The 23,459-nt window shown below is 41.0% G+C and overlaps 1 protein-coding gene across 7 annotated transcripts in view; it reads right to left on the bottom strand.

Moving 5' to 3' along the window:
• Positions 1 to 19,428, bottom strand: part of KLHL13 (kelch like family member 13) — an 82,143-nt gene extending 62,715 nt beyond the window's left edge. Inside the window, exons 1-3 of one of the 7 annotated variants that reach the window (XM_086756343.1) lie at positions 19,344 to 19,428; positions 9,051 to 9,115; positions 1,759 to 1,817 (exon numbers count right to left, since the gene is read on the bottom strand). In XM_086756343.1, coding sequence (XP_086612469.1) covers positions 1,759 to 1,778 — 20 coding nt within the window. In that variant the 5' untranslated portion in view covers positions 1,779 to 1,817; positions 9,051 to 9,115; positions 19,344 to 19,428. Of the gene's footprint in view, positions 1 to 1,758; positions 1,818 to 8,155; positions 8,175 to 9,027; positions 9,116 to 13,165; positions 13,209 to 19,343 lie in introns of those variants that run through there. The other 6 variants (XM_086756342.1, XM_086756340.1, XM_086756347.1 and 3 more) reach the window with 6 other exon arrangements.
• Between the last annotated feature and the right edge of the window lie 4,031 nt (positions 19,429 to 23,459).

A 23,459-nucleotide genomic window follows, 5' to 3' on the forward strand; every position in this document is an offset into this window, starting at 1 on the left:
CTTAAAAGTTATATTATTAAATAATGTTCCATATTATCGCTGCTACTCAGCCAGCTGTCACTTTGACCACAAGAAAGTGATCTCAAGGTCACAGAGTGAATCAAATTAACACTATCTCCTGGGTAAGTCAGCTGGATCAGCACAAGGATTTCTCCTGCTGCTTCATAAAGAATCCAGCACCTGGCTAGGACACCAATACAAAGAAATCCTCCTGCAGCCTTCCTGAATTGGCAAGCAGAGCCTAGAAGAAGCCAAAAGAAAGACGACTACATGCCAATATTATCTGGAAGTAGATTTTCTCTTGACTGAAAGCAAGACAGACTACCAGCCCCTATTTGCAGATGCTGATCTCAGAACGAGGAAATTTTTAAAAATTGTCACTAAGGGTTACGTAGTTACTAAACTACAAACCACAAAACTGTACCTATGAAAGTATGCAAATGGCTCCGAGACATGGGAAGCCTAAAAACCATTTAAAAACATTTTTCTTAGACCTAGGTAAAAAAAAAAAAAAAAAAAAAAAAAGGCAAGTCCCAACTGCTTCCTACCTAGGAGTTTAAGCAATTACTAGTCTATTACAATAAAAGGATATTTTTCAATTTTTAAAAAGAACAATTTTCATGGTGTAGCATTAAACTGCAAATGCAAAAAAATATATTAGAAATCAAGGTGCCTGATGTAACAGCAGTTCTTCTAACTTGAGCTCTTCAGTGCAAAGAAAAGCACTGAAGTTGTCCACAAAGGCACCATTCTCCTAGATAATTATAATTAGAACAGAGCAGCAGCTCCAGAGTGTCAAAACTTGTGGTTTAAAAGGAAGCACTCAAGACCACACTACTTGTATTATACCTTTAAAAACAAAAAAAAGGCACAAAGACTATAATGGAAAATGCTAAAATAACATGCTGCTTTAATTCTCAACTGTTACTGGAAATTTGGCAAACTGAAGGAAACACTGGGACTAATCGTCCCAAAGGAAAGAGTTGGTTGATGAATCTACAGCATTGAAACATAGCATATTTATGGAGTCCATATGACAAATAAGACATTGCATCACCTTACTGCGATCATAAAAAATTATCTTCTTGCCACAGAAGTAAATCCTTTAAGTACTTATTTAGATACAGTTATATTCTGACACAGACATTCTTCCTTTCCTGTAATATTTTGTGAGCACAGTTCAACTGCACGCTCCCAGAATACTGTTGCGTTCCAGCAGACAGAAATCAAAAACTTTAAGGAAATCTTCTATAGACAGCTACTATTCTCATCCTCTTTTACAGCAAATATATCAGAATTCCAATCAAAATCAGACAAAGACAATACAGTGTTAATAACCTGTCATGCAGAATAGAAAGCACCTGGAAGCTTGACAGAAGAGCTTCTGTCAGTATGTAGTTAACCCTACTAAAGGTTACCCATATGCCCACTGTCAGGGGGTTTTACTGATGTCTAGAACACATTCAGCAGTCAACAGAAAAGCCTTTGGTAGACTGATCACTGTAGAAAAGTTAGGCATCATAGTTAATCATTTATGAAACTGTACATATTCTGTTGCTCAGTCCTCCAGCTCTTTATTTCAATGATCAGCTTTGTCTATGCTTTCCATGAAGGGCTCTATATTAACAGCTTTCCAGAACCAAATGAAACTTAGGCAAATGGCACAGTTACTCTAAATTAGAGGAGAAAAATAAAATAATAATAACTCCCACATTAGCATTTTTGGCTTTTAAAAAAAATCATACGTCTGTTACTCACAAAGTGTCTCTCCACATCATCTCTGATAAGCGGAAATATCGCCTCTGTTCGTCATGCACCTGTAGTCAAACAGAAAAGAATTGAAGTAGAGTCACTCATAGACATCCCAAAATAGCACCTGCATCTCAGATCCCATGGATTTGCACAAAACAAACCAAGATTTGTTCTAAACGTTCACACACAATACAACTTTTTCCCCATTTCACTAACTTTCTCCAGTAAAATTACAGAGATAAAAGAGCACAAAAGAAAGAAAACTGCTTCTTGTTCACATGTATTACACTGCTCTTTGCTGTGGAAACAAGGATGAATTATGAAAACTAATCAACTGAACAGAGAGAGCACATGCCCTAGATTTTTCAAATAATCTCTTGGTTTAACCCAGTTGTTCCTGAGCCTGCCTATCTTATGAACAATTTACTAAAATGGAAGCTGTGACTCATTAAAGCCACCTTTTATTTTAAGAGGTAGAGAAACAGCTCGAATTATTTATGTGTAAGACGTAATCACATTAATTCGTAGAGAAGAGGCCAAAACTTTAATGAGTTCCATTTTTAAGATCTAATATAGTTGATAAAAAACTCCTCCTATTTTTTTTCTATGTATCAAGAGTACAATATCTTACAGTCATTAACCAAAATTAAAGACTACAGATTATATTCAAGTTTGTGAACTCATACTTCCACTTGAAGGGACAGTGATAACATTGTAACATTTCAATTTGCTGATATCATTTAGCAGCAAGCATTGCAAAATATAAACTATGCAATATTCCTGGAAAAAAGCCACACGTCTGATTTTCAGTCCTTTATATATTTTACATTGTTAAATGTAAGTGAATGTTTAAAAAAAAAAGTAGCTGTATGAATTAGATATTTCTTTAAAGCAATTTACTATTAACTCACAGCCTAAAGCAGAAATTCCTATTTCTTAATTAATACTTTTAACATAAAAAAGTAAATTAGTATATTTAGATATGATCATAAAACAGTAAATCTAAGTAACAGATTTGAAAAAACAAACAGTTTATATATAACAAAAAACAGAAACTTCTGCAAATTATTCTCTCCCCTCCAACTGCTCCGTACCATTACAAATAAAATTCTGACTGCAGAGAGTAGGTCCCAAGCAATGCTTATTTAGGAGTCTCTCTAAAATTTTATTTTGTCACAGCAGGTTTAGACATTCAGTGGAAGGAAATCACACACAATATTTGTAAGTATGAATTATAAATTCAGTGTATGCTTTGCGATACTTAGATATGCCTTAATAGAGACAGCATCAAACAGAATTGCTTAACAGCATCGAACTTGCCCACTCCCTCCCACTGATGCTACAGCAGTTGGCAGAATAAGGTGGCTCTTAACTCTTGGTGTTGCTGCACCTGGTGACATCCTCTTGTTTCAAATAAACTTGAGGTTTTCCTATATTAAAGAAGTCTACTGAGTAAAAAGGAGATGTTTTATCTATCCTCCACCATAAAACTAATATGTTCAAAAAGTACCACGTACACCTGAACTGCTTTCCTACTGCCATACTCAAAAACAGTTATTTGCAAAGTCTGACCTTTCAATTATTAACTACAAATAAAAGTTTAAAAAAATCTTCCATTTTACAGTTTCCCTGAACAGTTCACTCCAAGTCAACTTAGCTGCAAGTTTGTTAAAGTTTTTGGAGAAATAAGTGTTAGTAGCACACAGTAAATTTGTGCTATACCAAACAAAACTAGACCTGAATTGCTGAAAATATCAGTTTCACCTTTTCTTCCAGAGATTGTTTAAGGCATCAGACTGAACAAACTATTTACATACAGATAGTACTACTTCTAACACCTTTAACCCTATCATCTACTTTCAAATAAAAAGCTATTAGAGGAAGACAATTTAAAAGAGGTGTGGTTAAGACCTATGTAAAACTGACTAGCATTTCACACAGAAGTTAAACTACTTCCAACTCCATAAAATAAATAAAAACACTACCTGTGTTGGTCATATGCCAGCACACACAACTTGCACAGCAGACACCCTGTGAAACCGTTTTATTTTTATGTATATATCTCATCTTCTACCAGAGTGCTCTAGATTTTTCAAAGTTGATAGATGATGCATATGGCTTATGTAGGTTATACCTATCAGTTACAGTCAGCTCTTCAGAAATAATAGCAAATTAGTGACACGAGACATGTCAAGGAGTGCACGGGTCAGTCTAGGAAGCCATTAAATGAACAACTCCATGCATTCTCAGTGTCAAACATATGAGCAAACAATGAACAGGAAAAATATACTCATTAGGTCTGAGGACAGACCTCAAACATATTGTTTCTACACAAGGCAAATTGTTTTCAAATGATGCTCAGAAATTACAAAGCCAGAAGATGCTGTGATTTAGCCTGATCTAAAATCTAACACAGTCCTTTCTCCAACACAGTAGCCAACGAAAATCAAAACCGTAACAAAACAGAACTGCTGAAAAAAACCACACTTTTGGCTAAATGAAAAGGGAGCAAGAGGCTAAATTCTAGTCTGGGAATGTTAATTAAGGATACATTTGCACATTACACTTAGTCTGACCTAACTACCACTTGCCTACCTTGTGCTGAACCTAACAAACCAACAAGCTGCACAATGCAATAGAGGGAAAGAGCTGCCCAGCACAGCTAACATGGCCCCCCGCTCATCTGGTGGCAGGCACACACCGCTGGCACCCACTGAGCAACCATGCAAAGGAGCAGAAGAAAGCAGCATTGTCCCTTTTAGCAGCTCCTGATTAAATCTGACATTGAACTATACTCTTAAAAAACTGCTTTAATCTCTGAATAAGTACCACCAATAAGAGAATCTCTCTCTAAATACAGAGAAGTACATGCCTTAAAAGGCATTTTTAATCTTAAAAGTAGGAGGTAGCTTGCCTAATGTAGGCAGTTTTCACTGTGAACTTTGTACACATTTCTAAACATTAGCACAGCCTCTCATCTTTTTGTAACAGGCATCAGAGTTGCATTACCTGAGAGCAACATTAACACATATCAAATATCACCTGATAATCAATAATTAACAAGTTGAATCATTACTATTTTCCACCTACAAAATAGAAGTATGTAAGTATTTTAACATATTCAATAAAAATCAAGTCCACATACAAAGGAAACCCAGTATCTTAGACAATAGAAGATACCACTGAAGTTACTAATTTGCTTCAGTCAAGCAATGTACTGCATTTTGGAAAAACTCAGTGTCACAAAGGAATCCAATAAACTGTTGAAATACAACTTTAGGGAACAGATCTTATCCTAACGGAAATTTAGTAATTGTATTAAGTGAAAAAGTTTTACTTGCCAAAACAATGCTACCATGCTCGTTAACTGCAGTTACATAACGTCCTTTGTTAACGTACTTTAAAAATATGTTCAATAAAAATTTTATTTTACTTATTTCAGGAACACAAAATAAACCAAGCTTGAGCATGTTCACACAAGGCTAGAAGTCTTCAGTAATATTTTATCTATAAAAACAAGCTCCTCATTAGTATGGTATTTCACTCATATAGCAAGACAAAACAGTTCTCTGAAGAAGATCAAACCATTCATTCACTGCTTATAAATCACATCCAAGTAAAACAGCTGCAGTTTAAAATGGCACCATAGGCAGTAGGAAAACACTATGCCGTATTGAATGCCCCTATATTATGCTCTCAAAGTCAGGAGCTTCAGCAATTACAGTATGGAATAAACCAACCCCAGGGAATGTGCTTTTCTCCAATTAGGTTGAGCCCTGATGAGACCAGGTCTGCACATAGCAATCCTAGACTGAGACCAAAAGAGAGGGCGACAGGGAAGAGGCTGCAGATGACACACCACAGTGACAGGGAGTTTAAGGTACCAGCACAGGAAAGGGGCAAGGAAGCAGCAGGGACCAGTGTTCCAAAACATCAGACAGCACAAGTGAGACAAGCCAGCTCCCTGCCAGAGCCCTGCAGATCTGACAGGCTTTTCACATCAGCTTTCTTGCTTGGACAGCAGCGCTGCTCTGTCTCTTCTGCCCTTGGCCCAAACATCTCCACCATCTCTTCATCCACAGCTGCAGTTCCAAGAATCGTTCAGAGCTGTGCACAGTACCCAGATGGTCTGGCAGCAGCAGCTGCCTAAAACGCTGTTGTCCTCCTGCTACCACTACACCCACAAGCCGGAGCAGGTCCCTACTGATAACAGTGCCTGTACTCCTGTTTGTGGGTGCCCAGACTATAAAGCAAGCATCTTCCATGCCACCCCTCTGTTAAAGGCAGTGTGGGCTTCTGCCCCCAAAGATTTTAATAATTATCTCTCAAGAGCCCTGAAAGTACTGAGTTATGATTCTCAGCCTACAGGGATTGCTTCCATTTGTCAGGAGCTCCATTCTGGGGAGTGTACGCCAGATTTAGAGGCAACAGCTAAATACTACTCTGGAAGGAGTAACGAGGCCACTTCATGCCAGACTGAAAACAAGTGATAACAACAGGAGGTGAAATGCTGTGAAGCTTCCTAGTAAAATAATGAACACTTCAGTAGACTGAAATCTTCCAGTCTTCAAAAGTGACTTTTGGATAGCCAGCTTATGTTATCTGACCAAAAAAAAAAAAGCAATAAAGCTCAAATATTAAAGCCCACTTTCCCATTTTCTGCCGTAAAACGTTTTGGTATCCCTTCTCCTATATCACACATTGAGTATCATAGCCACCTGCTTCACTGAGAAATTAAATCTATGGTATATCCTTAAGCTACCATTCAAGTATCCAGGTGACAAGCCACCTTGGAATCACTTTCCACTAAATTAAGAGCCTTCCCACCTGCTGTTACTTTTGTCAGCCACATCCTTTACCTGCAGGCTTCATCTAAACTACATCCTTGGAAAAAAAAAAATCTCTCTACATATGCAAATAAAGGCCTGGGAAAAATGCTTCTGGACCAGGTTAGTCAGGATGATCTCAAACACCACTGTCAGCAAGCTTACTAATTCTGGAGTGCTATTAAAGGTGGAAGCTAAGTGAACACTAGGCTGCAGATCAACTTAAAGGCATCAGTTTTCCTTTGTCTTCTAACAGCTATTTTGAGCATACCTTAAAAAGACACAACCACTGAACCAATAATTCAGGAAATACTAGGCCATAAGGCTATCCAGAGCACAACACAGCACACATCTCTCACTGGCTTATCATAAGCCAAACAAATGACGTGAGAGCTGGATAAAGATGCATTTCACATGTTGGTAATTTAGCTTATTACTTAGTAGCATGTGGACATTTTCTAACACTCTAGGATTAATAGCGATGACAAGATTTGGATTTCTAATGCCACGTGTCCTAGAAATGGACATTAAGAATCTCCTAACCGCAAAGACCTTGAACACCAGTGCAACCACAGTCCGGCTCTTTTATGCTCAAAAACCACCTCAAAAGAAGAGCTGGAGAAACCACACAGCTTTTAGATAATCAACTGGCAGGGGGCAGAAAAAACAAAACCAAGATCATTCTTGATTTCCTGACTTGTACTGAAAATCATTTCCATCCTTAAATTCCTGTTAACTGCACTGTACATGCATGATTATTCTCTGATATTACATACCTTTGTTCTCAATTCCACAAGAAATCACAAAATTTTGGTCAGAGCAAGTCTGTGAACAGCAAAGTTCCCTGGTTTACCTTTCAAACAGTTAAGCTTGCTAACAGGATAGTTTAAAATGAATCAATGTTTTACCCTTCAAGCAGCACAGCTTATAACTGTTAGCTCAGTCTACCCCGATCAGAAAAAGTAAATTGAAGTTTTAGCCACATTCTAGTAAGATTTCAAAGCTATCTCCAAATACATACATTTGTCTTTTTTCCAGCTGAACAAACTTCTCAAAAAGCAGAAAGCAATCAGTCTTAACAGTATCTCCTTTTGTTGCATACGCTGTTTTGTACAAAGAACTAAACAGTCTCCTGTGTCTTTATCAATTGTTCTGATAAATGACCTAAGGCTATATAATTTGATCCACAACAATTTAACAATTATACTGTTTCCATCAAAGGAGATTTCTGAGATTTTCAAGGTATTACCATTGCCTAGCATTACAAGTATATTAACCAGCTTTTGAAAGCCCTGGGTAAAACACTGCTCCCATGGAAGAATTAAAACTACATGGTCAGTGAGTTATACAAAAGAAAATGAAATATTTTTCACTTGAATATTTGCATGTTAAGCATTACAGCTGCTGCAAAAAGTTTACATACAAGAGTTTCCAAGAGTTGTTCATTTCCAATTGACTATATCCAAGTCATGATATTTAACAATAGAAAAGCCTTCCAATTTCTGTCCCAGTGAAGGCTGGCAAATAGCGTCAATGGCGTCTGCTGAAAATTTGCACTTCACAAACACACTACTCACCCCCACAGTCTCTAAGTCATCTATTTTGTACTGGGAAAATTCATGAGAATAAATTTTCAATGCATCCAATTAAGGATGCTTACTGCAACATCTGGAAAAGGTTATATAAAGAACAGAGCATGTACATATATAAGTGTTTATTTATCCTTCAAACTAGAAAGTTTCAGGCCACCAACAAGACAAAAACATCTGAATATTTCAATCAATACTCAATAATAGGTGCCTGCTTTCTTGGATACACGAACCATTTAATCAACATCTATTAAACATTAATTTTCATATAAGGAGAGCACCACACTGAAGTCAGATATGAAAGGTCAGACCAAAGATCTAGTTAGCCAAGCTAGCTGTCTAATAGCAGTCAATTCAGGAGCAGTGAGAGTAAAATGACACTGCACTGTGAAATCTTCCCTCAGCCGGCATTTTAGGGACTTCCTCCCAGAACTACATCCAGAATGCAGTCTTTACCATTCCACAATTCACTTTTTTCTTCCACTAATTTGTCTAATCACATTTCAAACTAATTTGCATTCAAGACATTCTGTGACAATGTAGTCTGAATATAATCATAACAACAGAGTCCCATAATATAACTACACATTACAGGAACATCCTTCAGCTACCACCTCAGTAAGTTCGTAACACACCAACCTCCAGTGTCATACTGGCTGCAGAGACTTCCCCAGTATTGTTTCCCAAAAGAGTGCTCCCCTACTGAGCCACCCCTGACTTACTGTACTGCCTCTTTACTGCATGAAAAGTTGGAAGCACATCCACACTGAACTACACAACGTGTTGCCTAGTTGTGTTAACTGAACAGGAACAGTTTCAGAGGAGTTTAGTCATTAAAAAAATTATTATTATTTGCATACACAAAGCATCTCAACTTTCTTACTGTTCATGGCAGGATCCCAGGGCTATGTTTCGCCATTCCCAAGTAGTCCAGGTTCATTTTGACATCTAGAACAAGGTTCAGGAAGAGAAAAAAAATTGTCACACACGTTTGCACACTATTATTCACTGTAGACGTTATTTTAAAGAACTGCAGGTTAGAGTACCTCCAACAGAGTTAACTGTTGGCTTATGCAGTTCTTTGAGCTCTATCTCCACTGCAAGTGGAAAATTGGATAGCCTCACTTCTTGCCTGGAGGGAAGGTTCACATAACTCACTACAAATTCATGGCATCCTGCTCTTTGCCATGTATACAGAGTATTTAATACACATCTATGCAAGACCACAGCTTAAAAAAAAAAAATATATCAATTTCAACAACAGTGAGGAAGAAAAAAAAGTCAGAGCTCATTTCTGCTTTTAAATTAGCCCATCTCTCTGTAGTAGAGCCATCATTTTACGTAAATCACTAAATGCATACAAGTCACAGGAGGTACAGAAGTCCTAAGCAGAAGTAATAATGCCTTGCATCATGATACTAAGCCAAGCATGCTGTTCATAAATTCACCCCACAGTTGCTATCACAGCAGGAAGCTATCTGGCTGGGTTTGCAAAAAGCATCGGTCACAGCAGAGTTGAAAGAGCACAAAGCTCCAGTGAAAGGTTTCAAAGCCAATTGGAAGTCATTTTACTGGCCAGAATGAAGAACTGGAGAGCGGGAGTTGAGAAGAGATGCTGCTTTTCTTTTTAATGCTGAAAAGATAACATGTCCCATTGAAAAAGAAAAAAGCAGCCAGTTACCCCAAAATGCAAAAAAGCAATTAGCAGTACTGTAATATGCAATGGCAGTCTTTTTTTTTTTTTTAAACTCATTCCAACGTAACTCAGAGTGAGGAAACACTGTCAACAATGCTGCCGGCTTTGGCTTCCTCTGCGCTTCCTCTTAGAAAAGAAAAAAAATTGAAACATTACACTTGGCAACTCATTCTCACATTCAGTTAGCTCATAGAAGTGACCCGCACTTATTAAATTCAATGAATGGACATTTTTTCAATTACAAGCCTTCGCCAATCTGAAGTTATTAATTCAGTTAAAACACTAAACCAATACTAACAACAAAATCACATAGGAAATCACAAGTTAACCAACAGTAACAGGTAAGAACTATGGGACACACAAAATTCTTAACCGAAACAAAAGAGTTACCTGAAGATTAGAGAGGCTATTGCAGTCTTACTTCACGAAGCTTTTTTCCTTTTGATACTTCTCCTTAAAATGTGTCAAATTATTTTGGTTTTTATATATGCAGATCTATGCCATCCGAAAGACCCACATTCCAGAATTAAAATGTTAATGTGTCAGGAATGACACACACAATTCATTAGGAAGCATCTTACACAGGTCATTTTGGTGAAGAAAGCCAGAAAGACAAGAAGTTAAAAAGTAGTTTCCGGTGGCAAGAAGCCCTCTAAAACTGGGAGTAAGATCCAGACTTCCCACCATCGCCTATCACAGCATTTTGCATAACCTGCATCTCTGCAAAGCCGTGTCAGGCTGCTCCAGTAACACACACGCGCGTTACAGTGGAGGGCCTTATGAAAGACTCTCAGTAATGAAAATCTCAAACAATGTCAGACTTGTTAGACACATCTGGGATGGCACTGAAACAATAAATTCAATACAAAGATAGCATTTTGTTCTCCAACCCACTCATTTTTTTCCTCCTCCCATTTATTTTTCCACCATTATTTATTCTTGACTCCATGTTCAGGACTGTAAAGTGCTGCCATGCAACCTCTTCTCTTGTACATTCTCATTTTCCAGCCCAACTCCCTCCTACCACTAATTTCACTAATGAATAAACAATCTGAACTAGTACTGGGAGCTGGTTATAATCATAGTGTGGACTTTTCTGTTCGCAGGTGGTGAAGACAGGACACTGCAGTCTTTTAGCTTGTGAACCTCTGCCCTGGGTTTGGATCTCCTCCTCTAGATACAGCTGTGCCCTGGAAGAGCTCAGCACCCTCAGCTGCTTGTCATTGCTTTCTGCCAGAAGGCTACCAGCTGAGCTGCTCTTAAGTACTTTCTAACCTATTTACTCAGGATCAACCAATACAAATAGTGATTATTTAGGCTGCTTAAACCACCTCAGCTTATTTTGGTTGCCATTCTGCAGAAAAGCTCACATAATTGTCTCAGCTGCCAGAGGAAAGGTTTACAGCCCCGTCACTGAAATATTTACTCCTTCTACAAACCAGGAATGATGGCCAACAGCAAAACCAGACAAGAAACCCCTGCCAGCATCCCAAAAGAAACTAGGGCTCTCCATACATTTGACATCACCCAAGGAATGAATTTTAAGAGGAGGGTAAGTCTTGTTTATATTTGCTCAACCCTTTCCAGGGAAGTAATTTCCCCTAGCTCTCAGCAAAGATACAACTCAGAGCTCCACAAGCCAGGACAGCCACGCGAGCACCTAGAGTAACACTGCATGCAAGCCTTTGCCCTTGAAGAAAGGCAAGAGATACTGGGAAAAATCTATTAAGTTGTCTCAGAGCTACAAGTCTTCAAAGAAAAAAAAAATGCTACTGCCATAGGCTACAATTAGATTACATGCTTACTGAGATGTTGCCTACGATGTTAACCATTTTGTTATTCTGCTGTACTCACCCCACCCACAAACCCCACAAAAATAACAGGTGAAAGACAGACTACAGTAGCATAACAAGTTTTGGGAACAGAAACTGCCTTTTTGGTCTATGCATGTGAAGCACTATCACACCAAAGTCTTGGTCCACCACTGTGGCTCTTTAAATAGTACCATCAGTTTTACAAGGGAAAAAAAGTACGAGGATAGACTAGATATGATCATATCAATGTAAGTTAGACGTACTCATTAAAAGTTATACAGTATAGTTTCCCATTAGTGATTAAAATTTTCTTTAAAAAAAAAGTACAAAATCCTAAAATTTAATATCAACCAAAAATAGCAAACTTTCTAGAAGTCCATGCCATCAGTATATAAATCAGCAAGATCATTTTTTTTAATGATCAATAAGGAATTGTGGTAGGGGAAAAAAATAAATAAAAAAGATAACCTCTAGGTCTCTTAACTTCTTACTGAAAGGAGGTGCTAGGGGAGTTGTATCATGGTCCATCTAGAGCTTCACTGCAAACTCCTCCATTTATTCAACCTTACGTTACGATAAGCTACTAAACCATTCCCCAAAAGAGATTAGCCTACTTGCAAAGATATGGGCCAGGCTCTCTCACAGCAAGCGATACACCACCAACTTCACTAAGATGACTAGTTGAGTTAATGACACTTCCACCAACTCCAAGATAGCTGATAACATGATCATCTCATTACTGCTCTCCTTTAAATAATAAAACTCCCTCTTTCGACATTACAGACAAAGTTTTCAGACTCAGGGGAAAGATACGGTATCAAGTCTCACCTGGATTACAAAACTCCCCATGTTAGCCCTTCTACCAGTGTCTTATATTGCTCAAGTCTAATGAAGAACAGATACAGTGAATGCTTGCACATTTACCATTACTGCTCCGTGACAAATGCGGGCAGCCACAAGAGACTGGTCTGATTTGCATAGCCACTGAGGGAGCAATGTAAGGCAACTTGAGCAATCTAGTAAATTCAGATTCAATATTGCTGAATTATCTAGATTTTTCCTTTGATTCTTTTGCAGCTGAAGAGTTTAACTCATCATTTCCAGCTTGAAGGTGTAAGCTTGCAAAGTCTTTAGTTTATATAAAATATGTCTTATAAGGCATATACCTGGATGGAAATACTGTAATTCTGGAAATGGAATATTCTGGAATATGGATGGAATGGAATATTCTGGAAATACTGGAAATTCCACTGTATGAAAATACGCTTAGAACAGCAAATACCAGAGCCCAGCTTAAATTTCTAGATATAACAACATCACTGCTAAATTACACATTTGACATTAAAGAGAACAAAATTGGTTACATTCTGTTCCTCTTAAAAGCTTCCAGCAAAAAGAGGCAATAAAATATAGTTGTTAATAAGTGACAGCAATACAACCACATACGTATTTTGTAACTTCTACTTGCTACTACTTAAAGTTACTCACTAGTAGTGAGGAGAAAGATCATCAGGGAGTGGATAATCAGCTTCTAAAAAAATATATATATATATATATGTATACAGGATACATGCCAACATCTGTAGGATTCTAGTGCCGCTCACAGCTTTCTTTAAAAAACAGATGTGCTACTCACTTCCTCTGTTCTATTCAAAATCTGTAGGCAGCCATAAACTCGCCCGGAACCATGCTTGTTTTGTAACACCAAAGCTACTTGAGAGTGGGGCACTCAGGAAGCCAAAAGTTGATAAGGCAGAATAGCAACCCATTTCTCCCTCTTGGCTTCCTTCAGGAGCCAGATACCACATGTGAGCAGGATGCAGGCCAGTGCTTTGATTCCTGCAGAGCAGAGACAAAAGCTTTCCCCCTGCCTTACTGTAGTGCAGAATTCATACTTTCGTGTAAAGATTTTACTGAAAGCATGAATTTATATGGATCATTTAGCTCCTACACAGGTGGAAAGCTAGCTGGAGAACAGCAGTCCCAGGAACATCTCTTTAAAGGCATCTGGAAACATGACTAGTTTGAAGTGGGAGCACTGTCCCAGTCCTGGAGTGCTGAGTTTGATGCTCCATCCCCAGCTCCTGCTGGGAGAAGCAGTCCTGCTTTCCCTCCACTCACCTCCAGCCACAGCATTCCTGCCTCCACCTGTGAGAGCAATAGCAAGGTGTAGCCACAGGGTGAGTTAGCAAACTGATAAAAACATTACTGAGTGGGTTAGTTTCCCATGAGATAAGCAGCATGAAAGAAATCACCCTGCAATCACACAAGCATTAGCTCTGCCAAGGGAGCTGCAGCAGCAGGTCAGGGGCACAAGGCAGGACCACCCAGAGATGCATCAGATGAGGTACCTGCAGCACCAAACTGCCTCCAAAGCCTCCAGCTTCAGATTTTGCCCTCCAAGTCTGAATCTTCTAATTAATTTTCAATCCATAACAGCTTTATTAATAAGTTTTAAAAGAAACGTTTTGCATTCACTTCTTAAAGAATTTTTAAATACATAGAAAATATACAACTTAACAGAAACAGAGCTTCAACTATAGAGAGCTGGGTTTCGTGCCAGTACAGTAAAAAACTGTTGGATATTTCAGACCATCATTGTAACCTAGTGCTGGATATTTCACATTAGTATTATCAGATAAGGTTAGTTATTCAAAAGAATCAAAGTTCCCACGATGCTAAATGAAATGCATATGAAACACAGTCAGCTTGAAACTAGAACAGACCACTCACACGGAGAATTCAAAATATAATCAGGAAAAATTAACTGGGCTGAAATTCGCATGTTTAACCTTGCTTTCTTCAACCTACAGGATTCTCTCTAATATGTAATCATTACCACTCATATACCTCAAAAATTCTGCTTTACTTTTTTCGCAACATGGAACCTCACCTTCCTCGTAACATTTTGCACTTGACCAGATGGAGGTGCAATCAAGCTTGTTTACAATGCACCACAGTTTTCATTTGTCATGTTGCTAAATCCCGTTCTGCAATTTCTGAATGATACAGGTTGATAAAATTGGCCCTCTCAGTTTATTTTTCTCACCAAGAATAAAGGAACAAAGCTCTTCCCTTGCTTCCCTGCAAAGATGGACATTTACACTCATAACAGGACAAACACGGTGAGATGCTAAGCACTGCAATACCTGTTAAAACATTTACTTTTAAGTCCTCAGAGCTAGGACAGGCATGTAAACCATCCCATCTCTGGTTTTAACCACGAGACCCATGCAACACATCCCACAGGCTTTGTACCAACTATTTTTCTACTAGCAAGGTGGAACAGCTTAGACAGGACCTCCATCCTAAAGCAGCTTATACCTCCCACCTTCGGGCAAATTAAGAGACTTCCAAGAGGAAGGACAAACAAGCGCGTACACCAGTGGGCCAAAGGAGCCACAGGAAGGTGCCTGACATCATGGGTAAATAGTCCTGCTGCTTTGACTACTGACAGTCAGTTCTGTTTCTGATCCCATGCACACCTGCACAACAAACCATCAGCAGTTCTGTCCTGTCAGTAGCCTTCCACGAGCACCACTGCCTGCCTGGGCACCTCCTCAGAGAAGAGCACCAGAACACGTAACTTGACAGTTCAGATAGGCATGGGGCACCTGGCAAGACTGATGCTTTTTTATATGGAAATAGAAAAAGGTTTTAAGTTTTCCACAAAATTTAAGCAACTATAAGTCAGGGTAAAAGCTCCAAGAATTTATTCGAAAGCAAAACTTCTGTTCAGTCTATTGTCATTTCTATTTTCATCTGTCCATAAGTTTTCTCATATTTCAAACACTTCCTACTAAAGAAACCAATCAGAATAGCTTTAAAAACAGAGAGTATGCTGGCATTGCCAGACAAATCTCACACAGTTCACAGCTACAGAACACACCACCAAGCAGCTGCCTCGATCACAAAAGTTAAAACAAAAGCCCCAAGAAATCATATGGCCAGCGTCATTAGTATTTACAACAAAGCATTGTTTCCACAAAAGGAAACAAAATGGCATATTTCCACAGCAAATTTAAAGCAAAACCATTGACAATATAAATCAGTAGCCGGTGCATTCTTCAAGAAATTAGTACACCTGATTCACTTAACAGCTTCTCAGATGGGCATGGAAGACATCGAATTCACTACAGGACACTGAATACAGGAAATATGTTGAATTTTCTTACTGTTAGTTTTCTGAAACACACAGGCCAATTAAAGGAGTCAGATTTAAATTTTGTCCCAGCTTGCAAGCTCCTCTTGGATTCAAACAGATCCCTTCCTACCTCATAATCCAAATGATATCTTCAAGAAATCCACTTCTGGAACACTCCTGCCATCAATACCAAGTCACACATTGTAATTCCCTCTATCTCCCATCTCAAGGCACTTACAGCTTTGTTCCCTTGTCAGATCCTTCTGGCACAGGCTATCTGCACTATATAGCATAGGTGTGCTTTCACCCCAAAACACTTCCTGCTGTGTAAAACCCTTAGAGACAAAGTTCTATGAAAATAACTCAGATGAAACCAGTAAATTTATCAATTACCCTGAACACCCACTGAAAGCATGCCTTTTGTTCCAGAGACTGCTATCTACCATTGCTTAATTACCTCCTCGCTTTTGAAAGACACTTTGCTTAGGGATGGCAAATATACTAAGAAAAGTTTCTTCCACACTAGTGTTTTTAATTTATCCATAAAACTCTAATCTCCCAATTTTAAGAAACCTGTTGCATCACAGGTTTCACATTCTTTAACAAAAGGAAACCATACAAATGTTTCCATCCATTATTCTGACAACGCAACACAGCTGTGAGAATTAAAAAAGCTCAAAGCAGAGAACCTTGAAAGGAAAGCAGAACATATGTTGCCCCATCTATTTAAGCTTTTACCTCCCACTCATACTGACACCCATATACAGGATGCCAGATCTGTGATAAAAGCATCTATCCCTGTGAACCTAGCTCGAGGCCATCAAAGTCAACTTTCATAAGCTATTAAGAGTCATTAGAAAAGTTTTGTAGCATTGATACAGTGAAACAGCCAAACATCAAATACACTCTCTCTCAGGCTACTAGCTCTTAAAACAAATGGTTCATAATTGTTTAATTTTTGCCATAGTGCACTTTCTCAGAAAGTTTTGCCAGCACAGATATATCAACTAAAAGAGTAAAGGGAAAAAAAAAAAAAAAAAAGCCATGTAGTAAACATCACAGCTACTGCAGCAATGTAACAACCATGAAAAAGCAGAGCATTTTTGACAGCTTTGCTTGTGGTGTTTCTGGAGGTGATATAGCAGTGCTAGCAGAAACACTCCTAGCAGAACACATTGCAAATTCATTTGGAGTCTTCACCAACACATTTCTTTGAAGTGTGGACTAATTACCCCTTTCTAATAGCTGGACCACACTAAGAACACATAGCCCTTGAGGTAACATCATTGAAACTTTTAATTCAGACAGCAAAGGTTATGCCTTTAGATCCAGACATCCTTGCCTGTCAAAGAAAGATATACAAGTATCATATTGCACCGAGATACACTCAACATGAGATAGCTTGTTGATTTTTGTTTTTTAAGGAGCAACATTTTTCTCAGCTTGTTGAAAAACAGGAAAAAAAAAAGAAAAAGCCACAATTAAGGTTACTAGAATTCAGGGAGAAAAAGCAAAGCTTTACTTAGTATGCTTACTCCCACTGTGCTTCTAAGCCAGTTCATGTGCCAGTACAAGAGCCCTTTCTACAGCAGCTACATTTCACTTCCTCTCGGAGCCCCCTTAAAGCTTAATGAAGGATTCATCACCCATCTCTCACATTGCCTCTGTAGTGACATCAGCTGAACATGCACCCTCTCTGCTTCACCCAGCTCAGCCCTGCTTTGAGTAAGCCAAATTCTCACAGGCTGTTTAAGATGATCCCAGTGCTCATCACCTCCACACAGACATGCTCTGCTATCACTTGTGGGACTGCACTACAAACTGGATCAGGGAGTCTATTTACGTCCCTTTTTTTCTGGCTGGGTAAGTTTGCCAATCTGCTTCACGCCTGGCATCGCCAGAAGTTGTGTCAGTGACACCACGAGTTGCAGAATTCCCCAAGCCACCATTACTTCTACAGATTAGGTACAGTTGAACTATGGCCTCAGATGACTTTCTGTTTAGTGACTCTTTTACAGAAGAGCAGAAGAAACTCTTTCGAATGAAAAAAAAAAAAAGTGCTGGCTGGGGCAAAGTCACTTCAATTCATTTTTGACACCTGGTGTCAAGCCAAGGCTCACTAGAAACAGTCTTGCTTCTTTGAAGCAAAGCAGCATGCTAATTTATGCTGGCAGCTCACTACAATTTTTTGAACTTCAGAAGTGAAGGAAAATGTTTAGAAGCACAATTTTTAAAATCACAGAATCAAAGACATCAAAAGCAGCACATTCAGGATAGCATTTAATCCTAGATACTACACAAACTTTTTTTTACTATCAACACTCTGCAGCGTATTCTAGTACTAAATGAGATTGCAGAACAGGCTTTACCATGAAATCAGAGAAGTGGGGAAAGTGCCCTGAAGGTTCTTCATTAGCATTATCTCTATGTGTAGCTCACTGGGGAAAGAATAAGGAAGACTCCTCTGTGGCATTCTATTCAAATGTATGAGCCATATTTAAATGGGTAAGGGTGATATTTCTGATGCAGACTTCACAGCAGGTCCAGGTCAGCATCAGTTGCAGTAACACTCAGAAACATCCAAGCTAAAGAGCCCTTTGCCATACAAAACTGAAAAAGATGTGGCCCTTGCATCTCCTGAATTATACAAAGGACCCGAGCCAAGACCCCAAGAGCTCTCAAGTTAATACCACGCTTTTCATAACGGAGACGAAAAGTCCTGAGCAGTACCTAGTAAAAACAGAGCCTGGCCTAAATTTTATGCGAAGAGGGAGAAAAGGAAACCGGCAAGTTAATTACAACCTACAGTTACATTCCCATTTCTAATGGCTGCATCTCAGAACTAAACCCCAAAACTCCTTCCTGCACCCCGACCTCAACCGGTCTCTTTTAAAGACCAAGGAACGACAAACACTGACGAGCAGAAAGAGGTCAGGAGAAGGAAGAAAGCTGCTACAATGACTGCAAAACAACGCCTGGAAAAGGAGAGTTGAAGGCACTTTTTCAGAGGCACAGAGCACAGCACCCGCTCCCAAAGCGAACCGCCCGCCGCGAGCCCCAGCGAGGGCAGCGCCGCTTTGTTCCCCTCCCGGGACCCCCGTCCTTCGAGACCCCCGCGCCTGCCCTCACCGGCCTCCTCCTCTCCAACCTCCTCACACCCCCCGGGGCACAGCACACTTTCGCTCACCCCTCCTTCTTCCCCCTCTTCTCTTCCTTCACAAAATTTCCCCCCGTTGTAACGCGCTGCCCCTCCCCTTGCAGAGGTTCCCCCCGCCAAGTGCAACCGGGACACCCCCGTCCCCCCCCGTACGCAGGCAGCCCCTCGTCCGCAGGGCAGCCCCTCCGGCAGAACCGGAGCCCCCTCCTCGCCGCCCCGGCCCCGCGCTGCTCACACAGGGCGGCCTCGCTCCCCTCCGCCCCGCGACCACCGGCCGCGCAGGCCCCGCAGGACACAGGGCCCCCGGCCCCTCCGGGACCCCAGGCAGGGCAGAACCGGAGAGCGCCCCCACGCACCCCTCTCACCTGAGAGCCGCAGCTGCCCGCCCGGCCCCGGACGCAGGCCCCGCTCCGCTGCGTCCCCAAAGTCCCGAGCACGGCCCCGCTCCCCGCGCCCACCCTCCCACCGCTTAGCCCCGCCTCCCGGCACCGGCGTCACCGCCCGCGCCAACATGGCGGGCCTCCGGGGCTGTGCGCATGCGCTCAGGGGCAGCGTCTGAGGGGGGCAAGGCGCGGCAGGCGGGGCTATGGGAGGGGGCCCGTCAGGGGCGTGGCGACCGTGGGGGAATGGGCGGGGTTAAAGAAAGGGGCGTGGTCTCTGTCCCCGCGGGAAGTGACTGGCTGGGTGGATGGAGGGACGGGATGGGGGACGGGATGGAGGGATGGGTGGATGGAGGGAGGGAGGAATAGAGGGGCTGGGGTGCACAGCAGCAGGAACTCTGCCAGCGGGGACTGTCTCCAGGAGCATGGTGGGTCCGGAGCTGCTGGAAGAGCAGGGAAGACAGCAAGGGGCAGCAACAGCCCTGGGTGACTTCGCGAATGCGAGAGACAGATGTACAAAAACATCTCATGTTCTCCAGGGATTCATCTGGGACCAGCATCATTACCAAGTTAAAGGCCAACCCCAAACTGCTCTCCCGACCACAGCATTTGCTCCTGGAAAGCTCAGAATTGCTTCACCTGCCCCTATGACGCTGTGGGATGGTAACCTTGAAGTTTCTTCACAGTCTCTCTCTTTCATGCGGCTGCAGCTCTGCTTTGGGAACTGTTGTTCTTCTGCCATTCTGCCTGTATTGTTTCCTGTAAATACACCTTTAATTACTGAACCCCCAACATTCAGCAAATTTTTGACTCTAGGTAATCTTAGGGCATATAATGCCTTAGTTAAACGCAGTCAACCCTAATGAAGGTACAGGTATTTCAGCAATGCAATTCAGGGCACAACTTGATGCACAACTCATTACGAAGCCATAGGTAGCCTTCCAGCCAAGACTGCAACCATCTCCTCATAGCAGCTCTGTAACTTCAGTGCAGTAAATGCCCCTGGCTTGAAAGATGCCAGCTTTACCCCCAAAGGAAAGGTGAAGCAAAATTTGAAACCATACCACACCATTTGAGCGTTGCATATCTCCAACACTGCTTGCTTTTAAAGCTGTCTTTTATCCGGCAGTTTTCAAAATCGGTTTATCAAAGGCAGTGCATCATCTACCGCAGAGCGAAAGAGGTTCTGGTTAGGTAACGCTCTAACAGATTTTGCTATGGGCAGTTTCAGTTTCACTTCTGCTTGCTTTACATCATTAAGAGCAACTGAAGCAGACTCAAGCACAGAGAACCAGCTCATCACTACGCTCAAGCTGACAAGAAATTCAGTATCTCATTTGCAGAAGGAAGCAATTTTTGTGTCTATTTTTCTTACTTCTGTCTGTCAAAATGACCTCTTGCATGAGCCAGTGCCAATCTCGATTTATCTTTACAAAGCTTTGGGAGGAACCATCTCTGCTGAGAAGAGACATGGGCATAGCGACACACCGGATATTTCACAAATGTTCCCAAACAGAATAACCCCAGTCTTGGAATGTGCTCACTCACAATGTTTTACAAAAGGGAGGTTGTAATAGAGAGTTCTTCGCCTTTTTATATTTATTTCCGTTAGAAAGAAAGTGAAATTTGTCAGATAAATAGACTGTAGCTATTAAACACATGTCCCTCTATATACAATGTTCTTGCAGCCCTTTTTACTCCCAAGGCAAGGTAATGTCTCTAACACACATTTAACACGGGCTCTCATCCAAGCTGCAAACCAATCCCACATTTCTAACCACACCGAAACTTTCTGACCCTCTTTGCTTGCTCACGTGACAGAAGGAGGTTTTTTTCACAGCCCATGCTCCGTCTCACTGCACAGCTGAATGTACCCACTCTTTTTGCTAAGGACTTGGCAACCAAATGCAGCACTAATAGTGCTCCAGTGTTCTTGTAATGGTTCTACCTTGAAAACCAAGCATGTTTTCCCAGGCTTTACCTGGGGGCTCTCAGCACCAAAACCCACGGATGTGCCTCCAGCAGCCCCCAGGAGAGAACAGCCCAGTGGGGCAGGGGAAGGGCTGGAAAGCTCTGTTCAGCAGACCTAAGCTTTGTCACTAAGGATTTCTTATTGAAAATACGTGTGCTAAGGCTGCAATATGTTATTCTGTTGTTAATAAAATTGTTCTAAGCATAATTTTCTACAAAGCTTTGGTGGCTCTGCTATGTATTTCTCTGCAAGAAATCCACCCTGTATTTGCTGTAGACTCTCTGACAGGCATCTTGTATTATGAACACTACATAACACAAATATACAAAATTACTAACATAAACCAATTCACAAGCTAATTTCTCTATACATAACTTTACCACAAGACTGTAATCACAAACATTTCCTATTAAAGCCAACTTACAGCATAGATCCTTTCAAAACATCATTCTAATTATTTATGTCCAGAAATCTGACATTTGATAACAATACTGAACACAATTTGCTGTGGCAATACATGTGCTCAGCATCTAACAGCAGTGTAAAAAATGAACAAAATTACCCATTCAGACAGCGCGTGTTTTTACTTTGATATTACAGTTTATATAGAGAGAATAATATCCACTAAGCAATAGTGTTTCCTGTTCAGAAATTTTATAACGTGATTTTATGTAAAAAGGCAACGCATACCCACCACCTCCTGAGCTAGAAACAGTTCACTTTGAACATTTGCCATAATTTACAGCAGAATCTATTACAAAGCTGAACACAGAACTTGGGTAGAAGAGGAACTAAGCTCTATTAAGCTTCAATTGCTTGTGACGAGGTAGATTCACTATTTGGAGTTCTGCAGATAGTCACTGGTGAGCTTAATAGGACCGTGTGAGCAGTTGCAGTGGGAGTACCCACGCACGTGTGTTCACAGCAGCGTTTCTCCAGCTGCTTCGACTTCCGTTGCCTGCCAAAGGGAATGGTGCCATCCCTGACCCCTTCTCCAAGCATAATGCTGTAGACAGAGACATGTCTAGCTCTCCATCTCTTGAAACGAACTCATGTGCTGCACGAGCATTTTTATTTCCTCTTACCTTTTGCATGCTGCAGTTTAGAAAACAGTTACTTTCAGGATTTATATTTTCTCCATACCGAGAATGTTCTGTGTCGGATAGATCTGCGTATTCATGCCACACTAACAGCCTCACAAAATTAAAATCCTTCTAAAATGAGAGGCGAGGTGCATATTTGTCAAGCAGTAAACACTGAAAATATTTTGTGATTAAAAAAATCATTCATTTTAAGTATTTAAGTATTTTAAAGCCCTTCCTCCTCACCCTCAGCTATTTATTCCAGCCAAACACAGTCCATTTCCAAAGTTCACTGACTACTTTGCTCCTCACTAATGCACAACAAAACCTACAGAGCTGTTTTTTATAAGTCATTTTATTAACCTGGAGTAAAAAGTAACATCCGCTGAGTGCAGGCAGCCGGTTCGCGGCTGTTCCCTCAGGCCGGCATCCCATCCCGAAGGCCAGGATGTGCAGATGGAAGCTGCTCGGCAGCCGACCATCTGGAGTGGCTCTGTGAGTATTACTCCAGCCTCCAAGAGGGAGAAAGGGATTTGAGCAGCAATAAATCATGTTTGCCGAGGCTGGGGAAGCCTCATAAAAAAAAAAAAATCTTTTCAGAGTGGAGCATACCTACATCCTATTCTTGCTGTTTTCCCACGGTATGAGTTGGAAATTTCCCCAAGGAGGCTGCCAAAATAAAAATCCCTAGAGGGAGGTTCACTGTCCCAGCAGAGCTCTGCTGCTCTGCTACGTTGTCCTACTCCATCTCTGCTTCCAGCAGCACCCTGGAGACACCAGCCACTTTCCAGGAACAGCAGCAAGGAAAGCATCCCCCGTTTCCCAGATATTCCCTGCAAGGCACGATGGCCTCGCAGCCTCTCTCTGCACAGAGCTGCAAGCACCAGACACTCTTGGTGCCCACAGTGCAAAATTGAAATGCCAGCTTCCAGCCTCATGCTTTAGGGCAGAGAAATACATATTATCTTCCTCACCACCCTAGTGCTGGTAGGATCAGAGCCAGCTGAAGCTCACAGAGTGCCTGCCTAGGCAGTTGCAGGCAGTCCT

This window comes from Chlamydotis macqueenii, chromosome 11 (assembly GCF_036417535.1).
Source record: "Chlamydotis macqueenii isolate bChlMac1 chromosome 11, bChlMac1.mat, whole genome shotgun sequence".
Taxonomy (NCBI): Eukaryota; Metazoa; Chordata; class Aves; order Otidiformes; family Otididae; genus Chlamydotis; species Chlamydotis macqueenii.